The 17,800-nt window shown below is 36.1% G+C and overlaps 1 protein-coding gene across 1 annotated transcript in view; it reads right to left on the bottom strand.

The window, feature by feature from the left end:
• LOC113080975 (transmembrane protein 132E) overlaps positions 1-17,800 on the bottom strand; it is a 70,452-nt gene that overhangs the window by 28,216 nt on the left and 24,436 nt on the right. Inside the window, exons 3-4 of the mRNA XM_026253051.1 lie at positions 10,170-10,307; positions 4,427-4,619 (exon numbers count right to left, since the gene is read on the bottom strand). Coding sequence (XP_026108836.1) covers positions 4,427-4,619; positions 10,170-10,307 — 331 coding nt within the window. The remainder of the gene's footprint in view (positions 1-4,426; positions 4,620-10,169; positions 10,308-17,800) is intronic.

Below are 17,800 nucleotides of genomic sequence, written 5' to 3'. Positions count from 1 at the left end.
GAAACAAGACACCAAAAATGCAGATGAGCTGCAGGCCACTGTCAAAGAAACCTGGGCTTCCATACCACCTCAGCAGTGCCACAAACTGATCACCTCCATGCCACGCCAAATTGAGGCAGTAATTAAAGCTAAAGGAGCCTCTACCAAGTATTGAGTACATGTAGAGTAAGGGAACATACTTTCCAGAATTTTTTATTGGTCTTATGAATTATTCTAATTTGTTGAGATAGTGTATTGGTGGGTTTTTGTTAAATGTGAGCCAAAATCATCACAATTAAAAGAACCAAACTACTTCAGTCTGTGTGCTATGAATGTATTTAATACACGAGTTTAACAATTTGAGTTGAATTACTGAAATAAATGAACTTTTCCACAACATTCTAATTTATTAAGATGCACCTGTAATATAATATTATTTCCATGGATTCTATATATTCTGTACAGCATATACATCCTCTATCTCACACTCTGCTTTGTATCCAGGGATTTATATTTGTGATTATTCAGAACTCTAAAGACATTCATGTGTGTTGCTTATTATGTATGTATATGCATGGTGTGGTATCTGCATATGTTCGTCTGCTCTATATGTGGGGTACTCATTAGATGCTCTGAACGTGAACATGTCTGTGGGTGTATGAAGTGAGATTTGCTGGCCTAAATCAGTGCAGGATTCATTTCATGCACGTGGCATACAACATTTAGGTTCTGTCTATAAACACCTCTTATATGAGCCTTACTGATTGATTCCTTCTTACAAATGCCGAACAGACCTCTTAAGCATTTGCATGCATAAATCCCACATAAACACATGGCATATTGTGTACATCACATATTTTCCAGCTATTGAACACTTATGCGTCTAACACTTGAGCTTTGTTCCAAAACCTCTCTGGCAGTGTCCTCACTGATATAGACCCTCATAATGACTGATTTAGAATGATCTACATAGCCAAAAATGTACCCCAAAAATGTAATAATAAATATCAAACCTGGACTCAATTGATTTCAATAAACCAAGGAACGACACAATCTTTTTTAAATAAAACATAAAGCTAATTTTATCAACTCTTTTCAGTATTTAATGAATTATAAATTTAATTAAAAGATTTTTCTCACAGTTTTTGATTTATTTTTGCAGTTCGTCACAGTACATTCTGGAATTGCCTTCTTTGTAAAGAATAAATGTGGTGCCACCTTATAATTTAGTTTGAAATACTGGAGCCCACGTATGATGCCTTAAAATGCTGCCTATGGAAGCAGCTCACTAGGTTTAGGAACTGAATGTATATCTGTTCTTGGATTCTTTGTATGTATTTGCATGAAGGGAGATTGTGAAAAATTGAAGCCTTGGCTCTTGCTCTGCCGCAGTTTTCAGTATTTCCCTCATGACTATCTTGTTTTGTATACACTTCTTTTTATTTGAACTGCTATATTCTGCCTGCATAAGGTATTTGAAACACACCAATAGGTTTCAGGGAGGGATGGAGGATAGGTCAAAGCAGCGTCTCTACATGGAGCAAAATTTATTTTCTGCTGCACCTGGTCCCCGTGTACTGATTTATACTAGAGTTTAAACATACATATAATGAGAGAGGACAATTTGTCCTAACCAACAATAATAATAATAATAATAATAATAATAATAATAATAATAATAATAATATATTTATTTTGTATAGCGCCTTTAAAAGTAGCTTTCTCAAAGCACTTTACATACAAGAAAATAAACGCATAAAATCAAGTTCATGTAAAAGCAATCCTAAAATAAAATGTTTTAAGAAGAGATTTAAAAGTCACTAATGAATTTGCTTCCCTGATGTCGGCCGGGAGAGAATTCCAGAGCTTAGGATGATAGACAGAGAATACTCGGTCACCCCACGTATGAAGCCGTGTCTTCGGAACAACCAATAGACCACTCTGAGAGGAACGCAGATTGCGACGTGGTGTGTAGGGGATTAATAAGTCAGTCAAATACTCAGGTGCCAGATTGTGTAGAGATTTATAGGCCAACATAAGGATTTTAAAATCAATATGGTACCTAACAGGTAGCCAGTGCAGGGACTCCAAGTCTGGAGTTATATGGTCCCTGGTCTTGACCCCAGATAATACTCTAGCAGCTGAATTTTGAAGATATTGCAATTTATCCAGTGATGATTTAGATACCCCAGCTAGAAGACCATTGCAGTAGTCAATGCGCGAAAAGAGTTAATCAACTTCTCAGCTACCAAAAAGGATAACATAGGACGTAGCCGGGCTATATTTCTGAGGTGATAAAATGATGTCTTAACTGTATTCTGGACAAAAGGCTCAAATGACAGTGTGGCTTCAAATATGACACCCAAATTCTTTAATTTGTACTTAAACTCCAGTGCAACGCCATCAACAGACAGAGTAGGAGACCCAACCTTTCGCAGTTGATGTGGAGATCCAAGGAGCATGACTTCTGTTTTTGAGGCGTTTAGAGACAGAAAATTATTGGACATCCAAATCTTTATCTCAGCAATACAATTAGAAAGATGCCCAACGTTCACTTGCTGACCCGGTCTAGTATGGATATAAATCTGTGTATCATCAGCATAAAAGTGATAGTTAAGGTTTAGAGATTGTAGTAATTGACCAAGTGGAAAGATGTACATACTAAAGAGTAGAGGACCCAAGACTGAACCTTGTGGAACACCCATATGAACAGAACCAACCTTGGACCTATAACCACCCATAAAAACAAATTGACTACGGTCAGTGAAATAGGACTTGAACCAGTCAAGAACAGTCTCTGACAAGCCAAATACATGTTCGAGGTGATTAAGAAGTAGGGCATGGTCAATAGTGTCGAAGGCTGAACTGAGATCCAAGAGAATGAAAATGGACGTGGAGCTGGAGTCGGAGGCAATTAGTAAGTCATTAGCGACTTTCACCAACGCAGTCTCAGTGCTGTGTAATTTTTCGAAAACCTGATTGATGTTGCTCAAATAGTTTATTATCAATTAAGTGTTTGTTTAATTGAGCTGCAACCACACCCTCCAAGATTTTAGACAGAAATTATAGATTTGAGATTGGGCGATAATTTGACAGATTTTTCACATCAGGGTTTTGCTTTTTTAAAACGGGTGTAACCGCAGCAGTTTTAAGTGCTGCTGGCACCTCCCCAGTTGACAAAGAGTCATTTATTATAGCAAGAACTGAGGGACATAAAGGACCAAAACAGGATTTAAACAGGCTACCAGGCATGGGACCAAGTATGCAAGTGGTAGCTTTCATACCAGAAACCTGGTTGAAGAGCATCTCAGGTTGTAATAAAGTAAATTTGGATAAAGGAATGCCAGAGAATCTAGGAGTATTAACTGGTAGATCTGCAGACTGCAAGGAATGGATATTTGTGCGAATATTGCAAATTTTTTCACTGAAAGATTTGAGAAACTCATTACACAGCCCGTCACATAAAGTCATAGAACTGACACCATCTGCTTTAAGCAGACTGTTAATTGTATGAAAAAGCTTCCTGGGATTGCTTTGATTATTATCAATAATGTTTGAGAAATAGGCAGATCTTGCAGTTTCAATGGCTACTATGTAGTTTGACAAGCAAACTTTCCATGCCTGGTGGAACACATTTAAACCAGAGTGACGCCATTTTCGCTCTAATTTCCGACACACAGCCTTCTGTATACGCAAGTCACCATTATACCAGGGGCTGACTGTGCAAATGAAACATTACGTGTTTTTATGGGTGCAAAGATGTCCAAGTTGGCTGTAAGGACATTATTGAATGCTAAAATTATATATTATATATTAATTCTGATTGGTGAATAATGCAGTTTTGTGCTTATGTAGTGATTAGGTATGAGAAAGCATTTCTAGCACCTTCCAGAGACCTATTACCTTAAAAATACCCAACAGTGAAAATAGAGCATCAGTCTTTTTCCTGACTTATCTTAAAGGATAATGTAAAAATATACTTTAAAATATACTTTAATTTCTATTGAAACGTGTATGCCATTTACATCTTTTTTTAATTGCACATATGTGATGACAAAATTACATGTCAGGATATTTAATATAATTTAATAATACAGTTCTAAATATATTTAATATATTAATTTTAAATGTAATAGAAATGATCAATTGTCAAATAAGGGTAGTTTTAAAACTTTCATTTTAATTATTACAAAGTCCGTTTTTAAAAAAAAGTCTAATTAATTGTGTTGAGAAACATTTTATGACTTATGGCTTAAACTGTTCATTAAGAAGTCATTAAAAAAAATGAAAGGAATAAATAATTCCAGAACCAAGGCTGCTGAAAAACTGGGCGCTTATTGTTGTGATCTACTGATTTGACAAGTTCAGTTACATTTAAAATAGACAAAGTTCAATCTCATTTCTCAAACTCTATGACCCTAGGTGACAGACAGGAAGACCTTCTTACCATTGAAAGTGGAATGATGGCTTGAATGTCCTTCTGCACCACCGTCAGCTCTGTGACCACCTTCTCTGCATCCGAGGCTGGATTCTGGCCCCGGTAATCAATATTCCAGTTGATTCTTCTGGTGACTGATTGGCTGGTGAAGTTCTCCATCTCAAAGTCCAGCTGCATAATTTCGATACTGGCAGCCATGTCCCTGAAGAGATTCAAGAAGATCATGTGACAGTGAGCACACTAAATTGATCAAAAACAAGGATGTTAAAAATACCGGTTATCCACCAGATTTATCCATTAAGCTCATTTAGAAGAGTCTAATTAGGGTTAGGTATATATTTAAATCTTAAATGGTTTAACACGCTGGCCATCAACAAAAACAGATGTTCTGTCATGTAGTAGGTATTATATATTGAAAAAAATCAGCAAATTAACCAATCAGAGGGCCGGGCAAGACCCATCTGTTGTTTGCGACTGGATTACAAGGGCTAAAAATGGATTTACAAATTACAAATCTAACAAAACAATCGCAAACACGAGACTGAGCGAAACATACTGTATGTGTATATAAATTATATATACGACCAAAATAACATATACATGTACAAACAGCATTATTATTGCATAGGCATTAGATATGTGTGAAGATATTCTCAATATTACTGTTTTACCTGTATAACTATCAAATAAATGCATCTTTGGTGGGAATATTGGACGTCTTTCAAATAGCATGAAACAAAACTTCTAAGGTGTAAATTCTATGGCCACCAAACCTGTTTTCAAACAGATTTTTCTGAACGTTTTCCGTGTCCTCCATTTTTTGGACAAACAGGAATTCCTGCCCCAAACTCTCTCTTTTAGTTGAGCCAACCAATATAGGTGTGCTGGGCTTTACTAACAAACAGAGCAATGTTTCATAGGTCACTGAGAAGTGTTGTTACTTTTCAGGTGAATCCACCTATAAATGGCTTATAGTTGTCTTAGCATATTAAGCTGGGATAGGGAAAAGTACTGTATAAATAAAATGTATTATTATTAGGGCCGGGACTTTAACGCGTTAATTGAGATTAATTAATTACAAAAAAATAACGCGTTAACTAAGATTAATTAATTACAGAAAAAAAAATTCCCGCATTTTTAATAACTTATTTTTGCACCGCAGAACGTTTCTCACTGGATGACTATGCACCAACTAGCGTTCGCATATCACCACAGCACATCGAGCCTCAAGTATCACCTCAACACAAAACATATAGCAGCTAGCGTGGACTTTACACTTTATGTTGAAATGGAAGCTTTAGCCTAAGTTCTGCCAGGAAGACTCAATCACTTCGTCACTAATTACCTTCATCATTATCCAATCACGTCTTTATACTCCTGTATAAAAGATCGTACTTACACATGTTTGAGTTCGCAGATGCCAACGCGACAACAACCTCCACCCTCCCCACCACCACCAGGATGGTCCTGTCCTTACCTTCCAGGGGGGGTCTGCTGCGCCCCTGCCTTCGTCTTCAGGCAGGAAATGCAGATTCGCTACCCTCGGATTACGAACCATGGACGGGGCCTTCCGCCAAAGAAATTTATAATTGTGCTCGCTGAGCTGTCAATAAATGTATGCTTCGTACATTCCTCTATCTCCCGAGTCTTTCTGGTAGAACTATATATTATTTTGTTGGTGCAACAGTTTATGTTGAACTCTTTATTGTTTTGGCCAAGGTTATTGAGAGTTGGACTTAGTATGTTATGGCCTCTGAAGCAATAGAGAGATGTTTTCTAATAGTCAGTGTTTCCAATGTTCTGAATGTAATTGACAGTATTGTGTTTTACTTAAAAAAAAAAAAAAAAAAAACACTTTACAGAAGGTTCCAGCACCTATAAACTTCCTGAATTTCTGAAATGTACTATTTCTAAATTGTTTCTAAATATGCTATTGCTAAACTTCATGGCAAAAATTGCACTGGTCTGCTAGACTTGGTTGAACAAAAATAAACAATATTTTGTTGCTTAAGCTTATGTATTCTGTCATTATTCAATGGTATACTATAAATCCATGTGAAAAAAAATTACTTCTCACTGTTCTCAGGTCAAATATTTATATGCGATTAAAATGCATTAATTACAAAGCCTCTAATTAATTAGATTAGTTTTTTTAATCGAGTCCCGGCCCTAATTATTATTATTATCATTATTGCAACATAGGAAAAAGTACACATCACCTTTAATATAAAAGCAAAAATTCTGCACATATTCTTTGATTTCAATCGCACTGGTGAAATGAACACAAACACAATTATAAAAACAGCTGAGCACAACAGTTCAGCAACATACTGGAACTAAATTGGCGACATGAAAAGCGACGGCAACTGTGCCTGGCAAATAGTATCTTCAGAGCCTTTGCAGGAAACCTCCGTAATGGATAGTGACAGGCTAAATGAGCTCTGTCTATTGATCTCATGCACACTCATCAAGGATTATTTCCTTTATCTGAGACTCCTGTTCTACAGGTAGATGTGCTGATAACACACAGAGAGAGCGGCCCAAAAATAAATTCCCTTGCTGGGAGTGCGTGCGCTTGTGGAGAAATGCTGCAGGGATATCAAAATGTTATCTGTGGGGGGTAATTAATGTGTCAGAGCTGCAAAATCAACAACAACAACTTGTGAGGAATAAGGAAAATCGTAGCTTATTATAGTTTTATATATGACATTAAATTAATCAAAATAATTAAAATAATATAAACATTAAATTGAATTGAACTTTTTTTTCTCTCAAAACATATTTAAATACTTTATAAGCCATATAAGACGATTTCATTTAGTCAAAAATGACAGTAAAATAATTAATGTTAAAAAAGATTTCAAATTACAAAAGATTTCAACTGAATGCAGTTTTCATGCTTCATCAAAGAATCCTGAAAATATTGTATCACACTTTCCAAAAAAATACTGAGAATAAGAAAATAAATGCATTCAAAAATAATGAAAAAAATCATTGATTTAGCAAAATATATGTGTTATTTCTGTCTATTAAAGGGGACTTTGGATGCCCAAAGTGGTATGATTCATTAGGGTCTTCATTAAATATCTGCAACATACTCTGTTTAAAGTTCCTCAGTGTAAAACCCTTTTCACCTTGTCAAAATGAGCTCTGTTCACAGTGACCCACGTCATATTGCTCATAAAATCAAAACGGCTTGATTATTGAGGCTGTTTAGTTTTTTGGGGAATTTTATCATTGTAGGGTGGTTGTGTCTGCACACTGCTAAGACAATGTAAAAGTGAATTTTGCTTCTGATGTCCCCTTTAAAAAACAATGTGCACTTGTTTTATATTTTGATATGTATGGCAATGATATACATATATTTTAAGTGAGGATTAAGTATCTACATTTCTTAGGCCACTGCAATGCATTTTCACATCCTGTTTGCATTCTTTGCTAAAAATCAAGTGCTGGTTGTTTAGCAGTCCAGCCCACACTACACTACACTAGTATACTACATTGGTCAGCTATATGGTTTGCAAAGCCCCTATGTGAGGAGATACTGTTTTGTCACTAATTGGATAATTTTCAATCGATGTAGCCAATTAAAACTACAAGGACATTAAGTGTGACTTTCCTAATAAAAGTTTTATTACTTTTCCTTTTGTTTGGATGGAAATATTTTAAGGCGGATGGGGATCAATCTGTATCAAACGTGTTTGCTTTCTTGATGTCCATTCATTGGACACTGCATTAACAAAGTTAATATTGCCTTTATTATTTAGCCATTGCTGAGAATTGATTGTCCAGCACAACAGGAGAGGAGGCCAAAGAAGAGTTTAGCTAACAATCAGTCATTAAACCACTGCCAGAACAGGAGGCAGCTTTCAAAACGCCCTGCATTTAGAGTCATTTTAGGCTTGCTTAACTCTAGAGTGGAGAAACATAAGGAGAAAAGTATTGGTGTGACTGTGCCAGAAACTAAATCTCTAATTGAAAATTCACTAATGGAATGATGAGGCTTGACAAATAACGCTGGCTTTGCCTCCAAGGCCAGCCCTAAACCATATGCGCAATGTTTGCTCCTAGCAGTGGAGTCACTCATTAAAACCGTTAGAAAAGATAGATGGTGAAAGAATATGGGCAGCGTATGCAAAGAAATTTGCAAGTCTAAGAAGAGAGCTGCAGTCTGTGGACAGAATGAGCCACGTTAACAGAAAATCCATATGAGCAAATGGCATCAACTTACTAAAAATGATTAATCTTCCCAGACAAACAAGCTCATACAGGCATTATTTTTGTTGTGATACAAAAAGCCACCAGCCACATCTAGACATATATTTAAAAAAAAAAAAAACTAAAAGATGAGCTCAATTGTGAAATAGTCTTAAAAACAAGGAGTACATTTTGTTAGTTGTGGTGAAATGTCCAAAGCTGTTTAAACTCGCATTAAAAATAACAAGCAACATCCCACTATAGTATGGTATGGCACTTGACAACATGTCAGAGACTGTTGAAATGTGCTGCACATAAATCAACTGTGATATGTTTTTATGGCCAAACTTTCAAACTTTGCCACTTAAATTCCATATAAAAGGAGTCATTTCTGTGTCAGACAGTACAATAAATTGGTTGGGAAATGAGAGATGTGTTTTGTACTTTGATGTCTAATATATATATATATATATATATATATATATATATATATATATATATATACACATATATATATATATATATATATATATATATATATATATATATATATATATATATATATATATATATATATATATATATAAAATGACAATTTAAAAAAGCATGTGCTTTTTATTTTTTATTGTATTTTTTTGTAACCACACTGTATCAAGGTGGTGACAGCTGTTATGATATGTTTTTTTTTTTTTTTTCAGATTTGCAGAAACACTGAAATTATTGTTACATTATTGTATTGACAGCATCTAAAATGTAAAATATCTGTATAATAGAAAAAAAATATTTTAAATATAAAGGATTCAAAAAGATCTTTATATTGCTAAAGCTGTACGTCAGTACTTCCATTTGTAGATGTTGTATGTCCATATTTGTATATTTCAGAAGTCATAATTTTACTGTTTTTACTGTATTTTCTATCAAATAAATGAAGCATATATATGTATATAAAACTGATGAAACATGCATACTGTGGCACCTGTCAGAATATACTGTCTGCCAGGAAGGGCAGGAGGTACTCCTGTAAATGTACAATTTTCCTGGTAGCATGCATAGAGACAAATTGTAAGGTTGGAGGTGAGTGACATGAACTTGTCACACACACACACACACACACACAGATCAGTTCAGGTTGACTTTAATATTTTATTTTATGGTTACAATAGGAATCCTGTTCAATTCTCAATTTTTGAATTCAGACTTTAATGAGCTGGTTCTGTCATAAAGCCCTGCAATAATAATTTAGCATGAAAGAACACACAGGAAGTACTAATTAATATGAGTACAAATGTTTCATTGAATCTAAGCCTCTCCAATTAGACATTAACATCCTTAAACAAAGGCCTTATCTGAACAGACGACATTCTTTTTAGCTGAATGTTATTTGGATTAACTAGCAGATGTTTGAGTGGGTGAATACTATGATTCAAACATGAAAGTTTAGATTCTCTTTTTATTGCTGATCTGCAACCAGATTGCCATTCACTACACACTGCTTAGTTTCCCATCTGGGAAGCTGTTCCTAGATCAGTGTACAAAAAGTGGGAAGCTGACTTACCCAGGGACTCCTTTGATCTTACTGGCTTCCACGGTTGCAATGGAGTGTTTGGCTCCGGACTGCACATCCCATTCAACCTTCCACTGGTTACTCCTCGACTTAGTGCTAAGAAGGTTCACACCTTTCTTTGCTTTAACCCTGTGAAAGAGACACAGAGAGGTTTAAAGAAAAATATATGGCTGGAGTCTAACAAGATAGTTATGCATTTAAGTGTTCAGAAAATAACAGACACAATAGAATACCCAAAGACTCAGTTTTAACCCTTCAATATCTTGAATATCATATAACAAGTTTTAAATGCTATGCCACACATTCCTAAAGGCCTGTTCACACTAAGAGAAATGCTCAGTGTGAAATATAAGAAAAATAAACATTTTAATTTAAAGTAACATGTGTTGATGCTTCTGTTCTGGCATAAACGTTTACATTCCATAATTGTAACTTTTTTTTCTCTCCATTGGTCTGAACAGACAAATCATGTGTGGGTGTGAACAGGCCTTAAATGTTTAATTTTGCTTCCAAAATACACAAACCAATGTGCATGGTCTGGCAGCAAACAAAACAAAACAAAACAAATCAAATCAAATCAAATCAAATCAAATCAAAACAAAACAAAACAAAAAAACAGTAGAAGACGAAATCAAATTGAAAATATTAAAACAAAACAGACACCAAACATAAATCAAAACAAAACAAATAACAAAACACAAATTAAATAAAACAATTAAACAAACAACCAACAACAACAAAAGATAAACCATGTCCAGTGCTTGCAGGATTGATGTAATATAAATTCACTCCTTTAAAAATTCATTTATAGAGGGACTATAAATCTGTGCTGCAAAACGAATCCTATTTCCTATATCACACATGGCTTTTGCACCTTCATTATGACCTCTGAGACCGTACATCTAAAAATGCATCTTCTGCACACCAATTTATGCACACTAAAGCTCATACTCATCATACATTTCCCCTCTGTCCATTAAAATTCAAAAACATCAGCCTTTTCTCTGATCCGAAACCAGTTTCCGATGATAAAATCCCTGTGGAACACACCCCCGCTCTCTCAGAGAAGCCATAACTTCAAACAGCAGAGTTGTGCTGGGTTTCCAGCAGCTTATGTTTCAATAGATGTAAGCTGCTGCTGTTCTGTGAGCATACATGTACTGCTTAACACCTTGAATGAATGGAGTGACACAAGACCTCTGGATTACTGAGCACTATCTGAGTTCCTATTCTCTGATATCTACCTAGAACACCAGTGAAAATCAACCGCTTTGAGGTCTGGCTGCACCAAAGAGTCATACAGGTGCAATGGTGCAATGCTATGGAGATATTTCACAGCACACATGCGAGACGTGAGATGATGAATAGACAAGATGAGAAAGAAAAAAGCAAAACCAGAAAAGAGACAGAGAGAGAGAGAATTTAGAAACCATTAAAATAGGGAGATTACGATTTCATGAGTGTTAATTAGTTTTATATCAAACGAAAAGAAAAAAAAAGTTTAGAAAATTACATCATGTTTCTCACATTATTAATCATGCTGGTAAAATAATACAATTGGATGAGCCAAATTTGAAGCAGCTGTACATATAGACCGTTATCACTGCACATCAGATTAATTCTATATTAATGCCTATACAATATTATGTAAGATTTTTGAACGTTTTCATTTTACGAGATGGCATTTTACGAGAAAACATTATGAAAACTTAATTATTATCTACGTCAAAATTTAACTAAGTGTCACTTGCAGTTTCTTTGTAAATTTTGTGGAATGTAAGCAATTTTGGAATGAAATACTGATTGTATGTAAATAATTTACCAACTTTGTTTTGTCTATTAATGGGCCGCTACAAACAATTAGAACGTTAAACAGCCTAAAGCTAATTAATGAATAGTTAATAAGGCTTACTCACTCTATCGCTTAGGACTTAAGAAACTTCTGGAAGACAGCTGTTATACAGTGATTTAGAAGCTTATAGGAACCTCAGTAAATGGTTGACCAAACACTCACAACATGACGGAACATTCATTGATAGCAGAAACCATCTCCAGGATTAACCTCAGACAAGTTATCCTCAAAAACTCAGTCCCTTTCTCTTTGAACCGCTGCTTCGAATTGCACTTACCTGATAAAAAGCGGGATCTGCTTTGAGGAACAGACCATGACCAATAACAGAAGCAACAGTCACCCATTTCATCAACTCAGTCAACAGAGCCTTATCTCACCCCCTCAGATCCTCCATCAAGCACAGTATTCATGATCATACTGCACTTTTATAAATATTAATATAAGTAAAAAAGCAGATCTTACAGCAAAGCCTTACTTGTTTTCAAATCAAACACAATATCATATAGATAAAAGTGATAATAACAGATTTGGGATGTAGCTCTTCACATTACACAGCAAAGAGCTGGAAATGTAGATGACTGGCAGGCAACCTCATCCTTTTTGTGTGATGATAGAAAGTACCATGCAACAATTAGATTATTCAATTTATTAAGCATAGCGCTCAATTATTTTATCTTAAAAGCCTTACATTGTCCACATTAATTAGCAGTAATCCACACTCAACCGTCAAATTTAACAAATGTCTTACGTCTTCAGGCCATTTACTACTAAATTTCAATAGCTGGAACTTTTTCAAAGAAATGAATCAGCACTTGAAAGTATGTTTAGTGCATATGTCAATACACACAAAAGCAAGTTACCACAGTGCCTGCTCTTAAAACAAACAAACAAACAAACAAAAATGCACGGTACAATTTTACAAATGAATGTGAGCAACAAGTATCTTCCCTTCCATAAGGCCATTATTAAGTGAATGGACTTTATTTATTTTATTTTATTTTATTTATTTATTTATTTTATAATATGTATTATTTAATACACATATTCCAAGTCTTAATGTGTTAAAGCATTGCATGAATCTCTCATGGTTTCCATAAAAACACAACTGTTTTCAATATTGATAATAATAAGAAAAGTGTAAAGTGACGTGACATTCAGCCATGTATGGTGACCCATAATCAGAATTTGTGCTCTTCATCCAAAGTGCACACACACACCAGTGAACACACACACACTGTGTACACACAGCCGGAGCAGTGGGCAGCCATTTATGCTGCGGCGCCCGAGGAGCATTTGGGGGTTCGGTGTCTTACTCAAGGGCACCTCAGTCGTGGTATTGCCGGCCTGAGATTCAAACCCACATCCCTACGGTTAGGAATCAAACTCTCTAACCACTAGGCCCACGACCCCAATAAATTATTCTTGAGCAGAAAATCAGCATATTAGAATGATTTCTGAAGGATCATGTGACACTGAATACTGGAGTAATGATGCTGAAAATTCAGCTTTGCCTTCACATAAATATAAGAAATGTTAAAATATGAAAACAGCTATTTTAAACTGTAAGGATATTTCACAATATTACATTCCACTGTCTTACTGTTATTTTCATAAAAAAAATACAGCCTTGCTGGCCTTAAACAACTTTTTTCAAAAACAAATTTTGAACAGACACGTATGCTGTTTATATTTCAAGTATTTTTAAACAAATCACATGGAGACACAATATGCAAATGTTATAAAACCAGAGACAAAACTATCTGCCACAATAGTCTTGAAAGTACTTCACTGCCATTTTATTATTCAAATCCAAAAAAGTGGCAATGACATTGCTTCATATATCAAATGTGCACATGCAGTATGAAACAGCAGGCATTACACCCTTCAAAGAACTCCAAGTGTCCGCTGTGCGATGTTTCAAGAGAAATCTGTACAGTCTGTACATTAAAAAAAAAAAAAAAAAACACATACGTTTATAGGGCTGATCTAGGATGTGTTCACTGCACTGGAAACTATGATTTGACTTTCTCTTTCTAGAACAATGACCAGACAGCAAAGTTGCCTATAGCAGCAGTGGAAAACACAAGCAGTGATGAATAACTCTAGCCTTCCCTGTAGTCTCTTACCATAAAAATTACCATAAAAAACCCCATAAACAAGCAGGATGAGAAATGTCACCAGATGCATGTCTCCAAGGCATTAGGCACTCACTCCCTCTTTCTCTGTATTACTGCAAAAAACTGCCCCTCTCTTCAATGTCTAAATCTGGCCGGAAAATATTTTTTTCCACCCATTTGTAGAACTGGGTCTTTCCATTAGTTCCACTAGAGAAAGGGCCACTTGACATGAATAAATGATCGCTGGAGGTCTGCAGGCAAACACAATGAAGTCACAACACACAAAGATTAATGCATGTCACTAGAACCGTTTCCTTTAAATATTAAGATGACATCTTCAAGTGGCACATATATGTGAAAAACCTTCCTCATTTAAACAGACAATAAAAATTTCTTAAATACACACCAACATCTAAAGGTCAAGTTGCATTTTTATCACTCTTGTGAACTGCAAAAAAATCAAAACCACATCCATGTCAAACAGCATTAGTTCTATCTACCTAAAACTGGCCAACTGTGTCTTGGATCAGTCATTTTTTTAGACCATATTATTGCATGTATACAAGTTCTGCTTTACATTTAGCGCCACATTACATCTGTTCCATAAAAAGTGTTCCATATGCTCACTAGCTCACCATTATAAAAATACTAGCAACTACATTTCACCTTCTTAAACATGCAATACCTTTGAGTTTGTCTAGGTGTAAATCTATTTATCCATCTATTTCCTATGTATTTCTGTTATAGCTAGCTAATATGCTTATTCACATACTCCCACATATAAGACTGAATTCATCTGACTATGCTCATCAGACTGGCCATTTGACACAACCATCAATAGCTTAAATGATCCGACTCATTCTCTGTGTGTGATCTCTTCCGTACTATTGACTAGGAAGGATCTATAAAAGGCAGATTTGCACAAATCAGAGTACTAAGATCTGCCACTATTCAAAATGCTATTAAACTAAGCACAATGAAAAATGACAACGTGAGAGAGAGACAGAAAGAGGTTACCGAGAGGAAGGGAATGATTTCTCTGTCACTTCAGAAGAAGATTTAGAACGGAGTGAGACAGGGCTGAACCTGCCAGCACGGATTTGCACAAAGATGACAATTCATCAACGGAGGAAAGTCAAATATTCAGAGCAAAGTGGTTCACATGGTCCACAATACCATTAAAAAGCTTTGGGTCAGTCATTAAGAAGAAAAATTATATATATATAAAATTAAGTTCACACACACACACACACACACACACACACTACAAATACATTGTTACAACAAAAAAAAAATTGTCTCAAATAAATGCTTTCTGATGGATTTCTGAATGATAAAACGTTTGATGAAAATTCAGCTTTGCCACAGGAATAAATTACACTTTAAAATACATGAAAATAGAATATTATTATCTGCATAAATTAAATGTACTATAGTACAACAAACAATACCCTAATGCATAGTTACTTTATAATTAATATAATACATGTTTATTGATTTCACATTATTCCATGGTGGGATTTGTACTTAATTGCCATGAAAGTAATGTCCTAATGCAAAAAAAATATATATATTAAATGTATAATATAATAAAAATGATTGAACTCTGGCCATTCTAATCAAAATAATAAATCATTCATGTCACCATGATATAACATAATAAGCTTTGATACGGGGTGAAGCAGAGACTCAACCAGCCCCTCTCCTCTCCTCCTGCTGAAAGCTGGGAAGATCCTGTGTTCTCAATGTTCTCAGAGAGAAGGACCAAGAAATGAAGAGAATGAGCCAGAACAATAAAGGAACCAAAGAGAGAGAGAGAGAGAGCGGGAGAGAGAGAGAGAGAGAGACTGAGCAACAGTGTAGAACAGAGCGAGAGAGAGCCGTGCAGTGGTTTGCAATCCTCCTGCCTGGAACACAATTATTCTAAGTAGTTTTCCCATCAGTAGCAGACATGAGCGGAAGACCCTCGGGTGAGCCAAAACCTTTTCTGCCGAGGCAAAAGGGGGAAAAGAAAGCAGCTCTCCAATTTATTTGATAAGGCAAGCGGAACTCAGTCCTGCCAACTGCTGCAAAGAACAGGAAAATCACCCTCGTACCCTCAGCACCTCTCGTCAGGCAGCTGACATTTCATTGGCCACTCCAAAGCGCTTTACAATTTGCCTCACATTCACCCATTCACACACCCATTCATACACCCATTCATACACCGACTGCGGTGTCAGCCATGCAAGGCGCCATCCAGCTCGTCGGGAGCAGCTGGGGTTAGGCGTCTTGCTCAAGGACACCTCGACACTTGGTCAGGTGGAGCCGGGGATTGAACCACCAACCTTCTGGTTTGTAGACAACCAACATGAACCACTGAGCCACTGCAGCCCCATTACCACGTCAATACCACGACTGAGGTGCCCTTGAGTAAGTTTTTTCTGAGGCACGTTAATAATTACTTAAAGGGTTAGTTAATAATCAAAATTATGTAATTAATAAGTCACCCTCATATCGTTCCAAACCAGTGAGACCTCCTTTTATCTTCGGAACACAGTTTAAGATATTTTAGATTTAGTCCGAGAGCTCTCAGTCCCTCCATTGAAGCTGTGTGTACGGTCTACTGTCCATGACCAGAAAGGTAAGAAAAACATCATCAAAGTAGTCCATGTGACATCAGAGGGTCAGTTAGAATATTTGGAAGCATCGAAAATACATTTTGGTCCAAAAATAGCAAAAACTACGACTTTATTCAGCATTGTCTTCTCTTCCGTGTCTGTTTTGAGCGAGTTCAAAACAAAGCAGTTTGTGATATGCTGTTCGTGAATGAATCATTCGATGTAACCGGATCTTCTTGAACCAGTTCACCAAATCGAACTGAATCGTTTTAAACTGTAATCACTTCTCTAATACGCATTAATCCACAGATGACTTAAGATGTTAACTTTTTTAATGTGTCTGACACTCCCTCTGAGTTAAAACAAACCAATAACCCGGAGTAATTCATGAACTCAAACAGTACACTGACTGAACTGCTGTGAAGAGAGAACTGAAGATGAACACCGAGCCGAGCCAGATACTGAACAAAACATTGACTCATTCACGTTTCCGTCAGACGTGTCCGATTCGTGAACCGAGGAGCTGATGATATTGCGCATGTGTGATTCAGCATGAAGCAGACCGACACACAAAGCGTCTGAACCAAATTGATTCTTTTGGAGATTGATTCTGAACTGATTCTGTGCTAATTTTGTGAGCCCAGGAAAACCGAAGGCTTGAATCAAGGGCAATCATCGCCAATGACGACATTACGTTGAACGCAAAAGAACCGGTGAACCGTTTTCTTCAACCGGTTTGTTGAATCGAACTGTCCGAAAGAACTACTGGTGATCCGAAAACCAATGCAACAGGTTCTTGACTCATGAACAAGTCATTATTTAGCTCGGCTCGGTGTTCATCTTCAGTTCTCTCTTCACAGCAGTTCAGTCAGTGTACTGTTTGAGTGATTTCATATGGACTACTTTTATTATGTTTTTCTAACCTTTCTGGTCATGGACAGTATACAGTGCCCACAGTTTCAATGGAGGGACTGAGAGCTCTCGGACTAAATCTAAAATATCCTAAACTGTGTTCCGAAGATAAACGGATGTCTCACTGGTTTTGAATGACAT

The sequence above is a fragment of the Carassius auratus genome, chromosome 5 (assembly GCF_003368295.1).
Source record: "Carassius auratus strain Wakin chromosome 5, ASM336829v1, whole genome shotgun sequence".
Classification (NCBI taxonomy): domain Eukaryota; kingdom Metazoa; phylum Chordata; class Actinopteri; order Cypriniformes; family Cyprinidae; genus Carassius; species Carassius auratus.
This window is presented reverse-complemented; position numbering and strand designations above follow the sequence as displayed.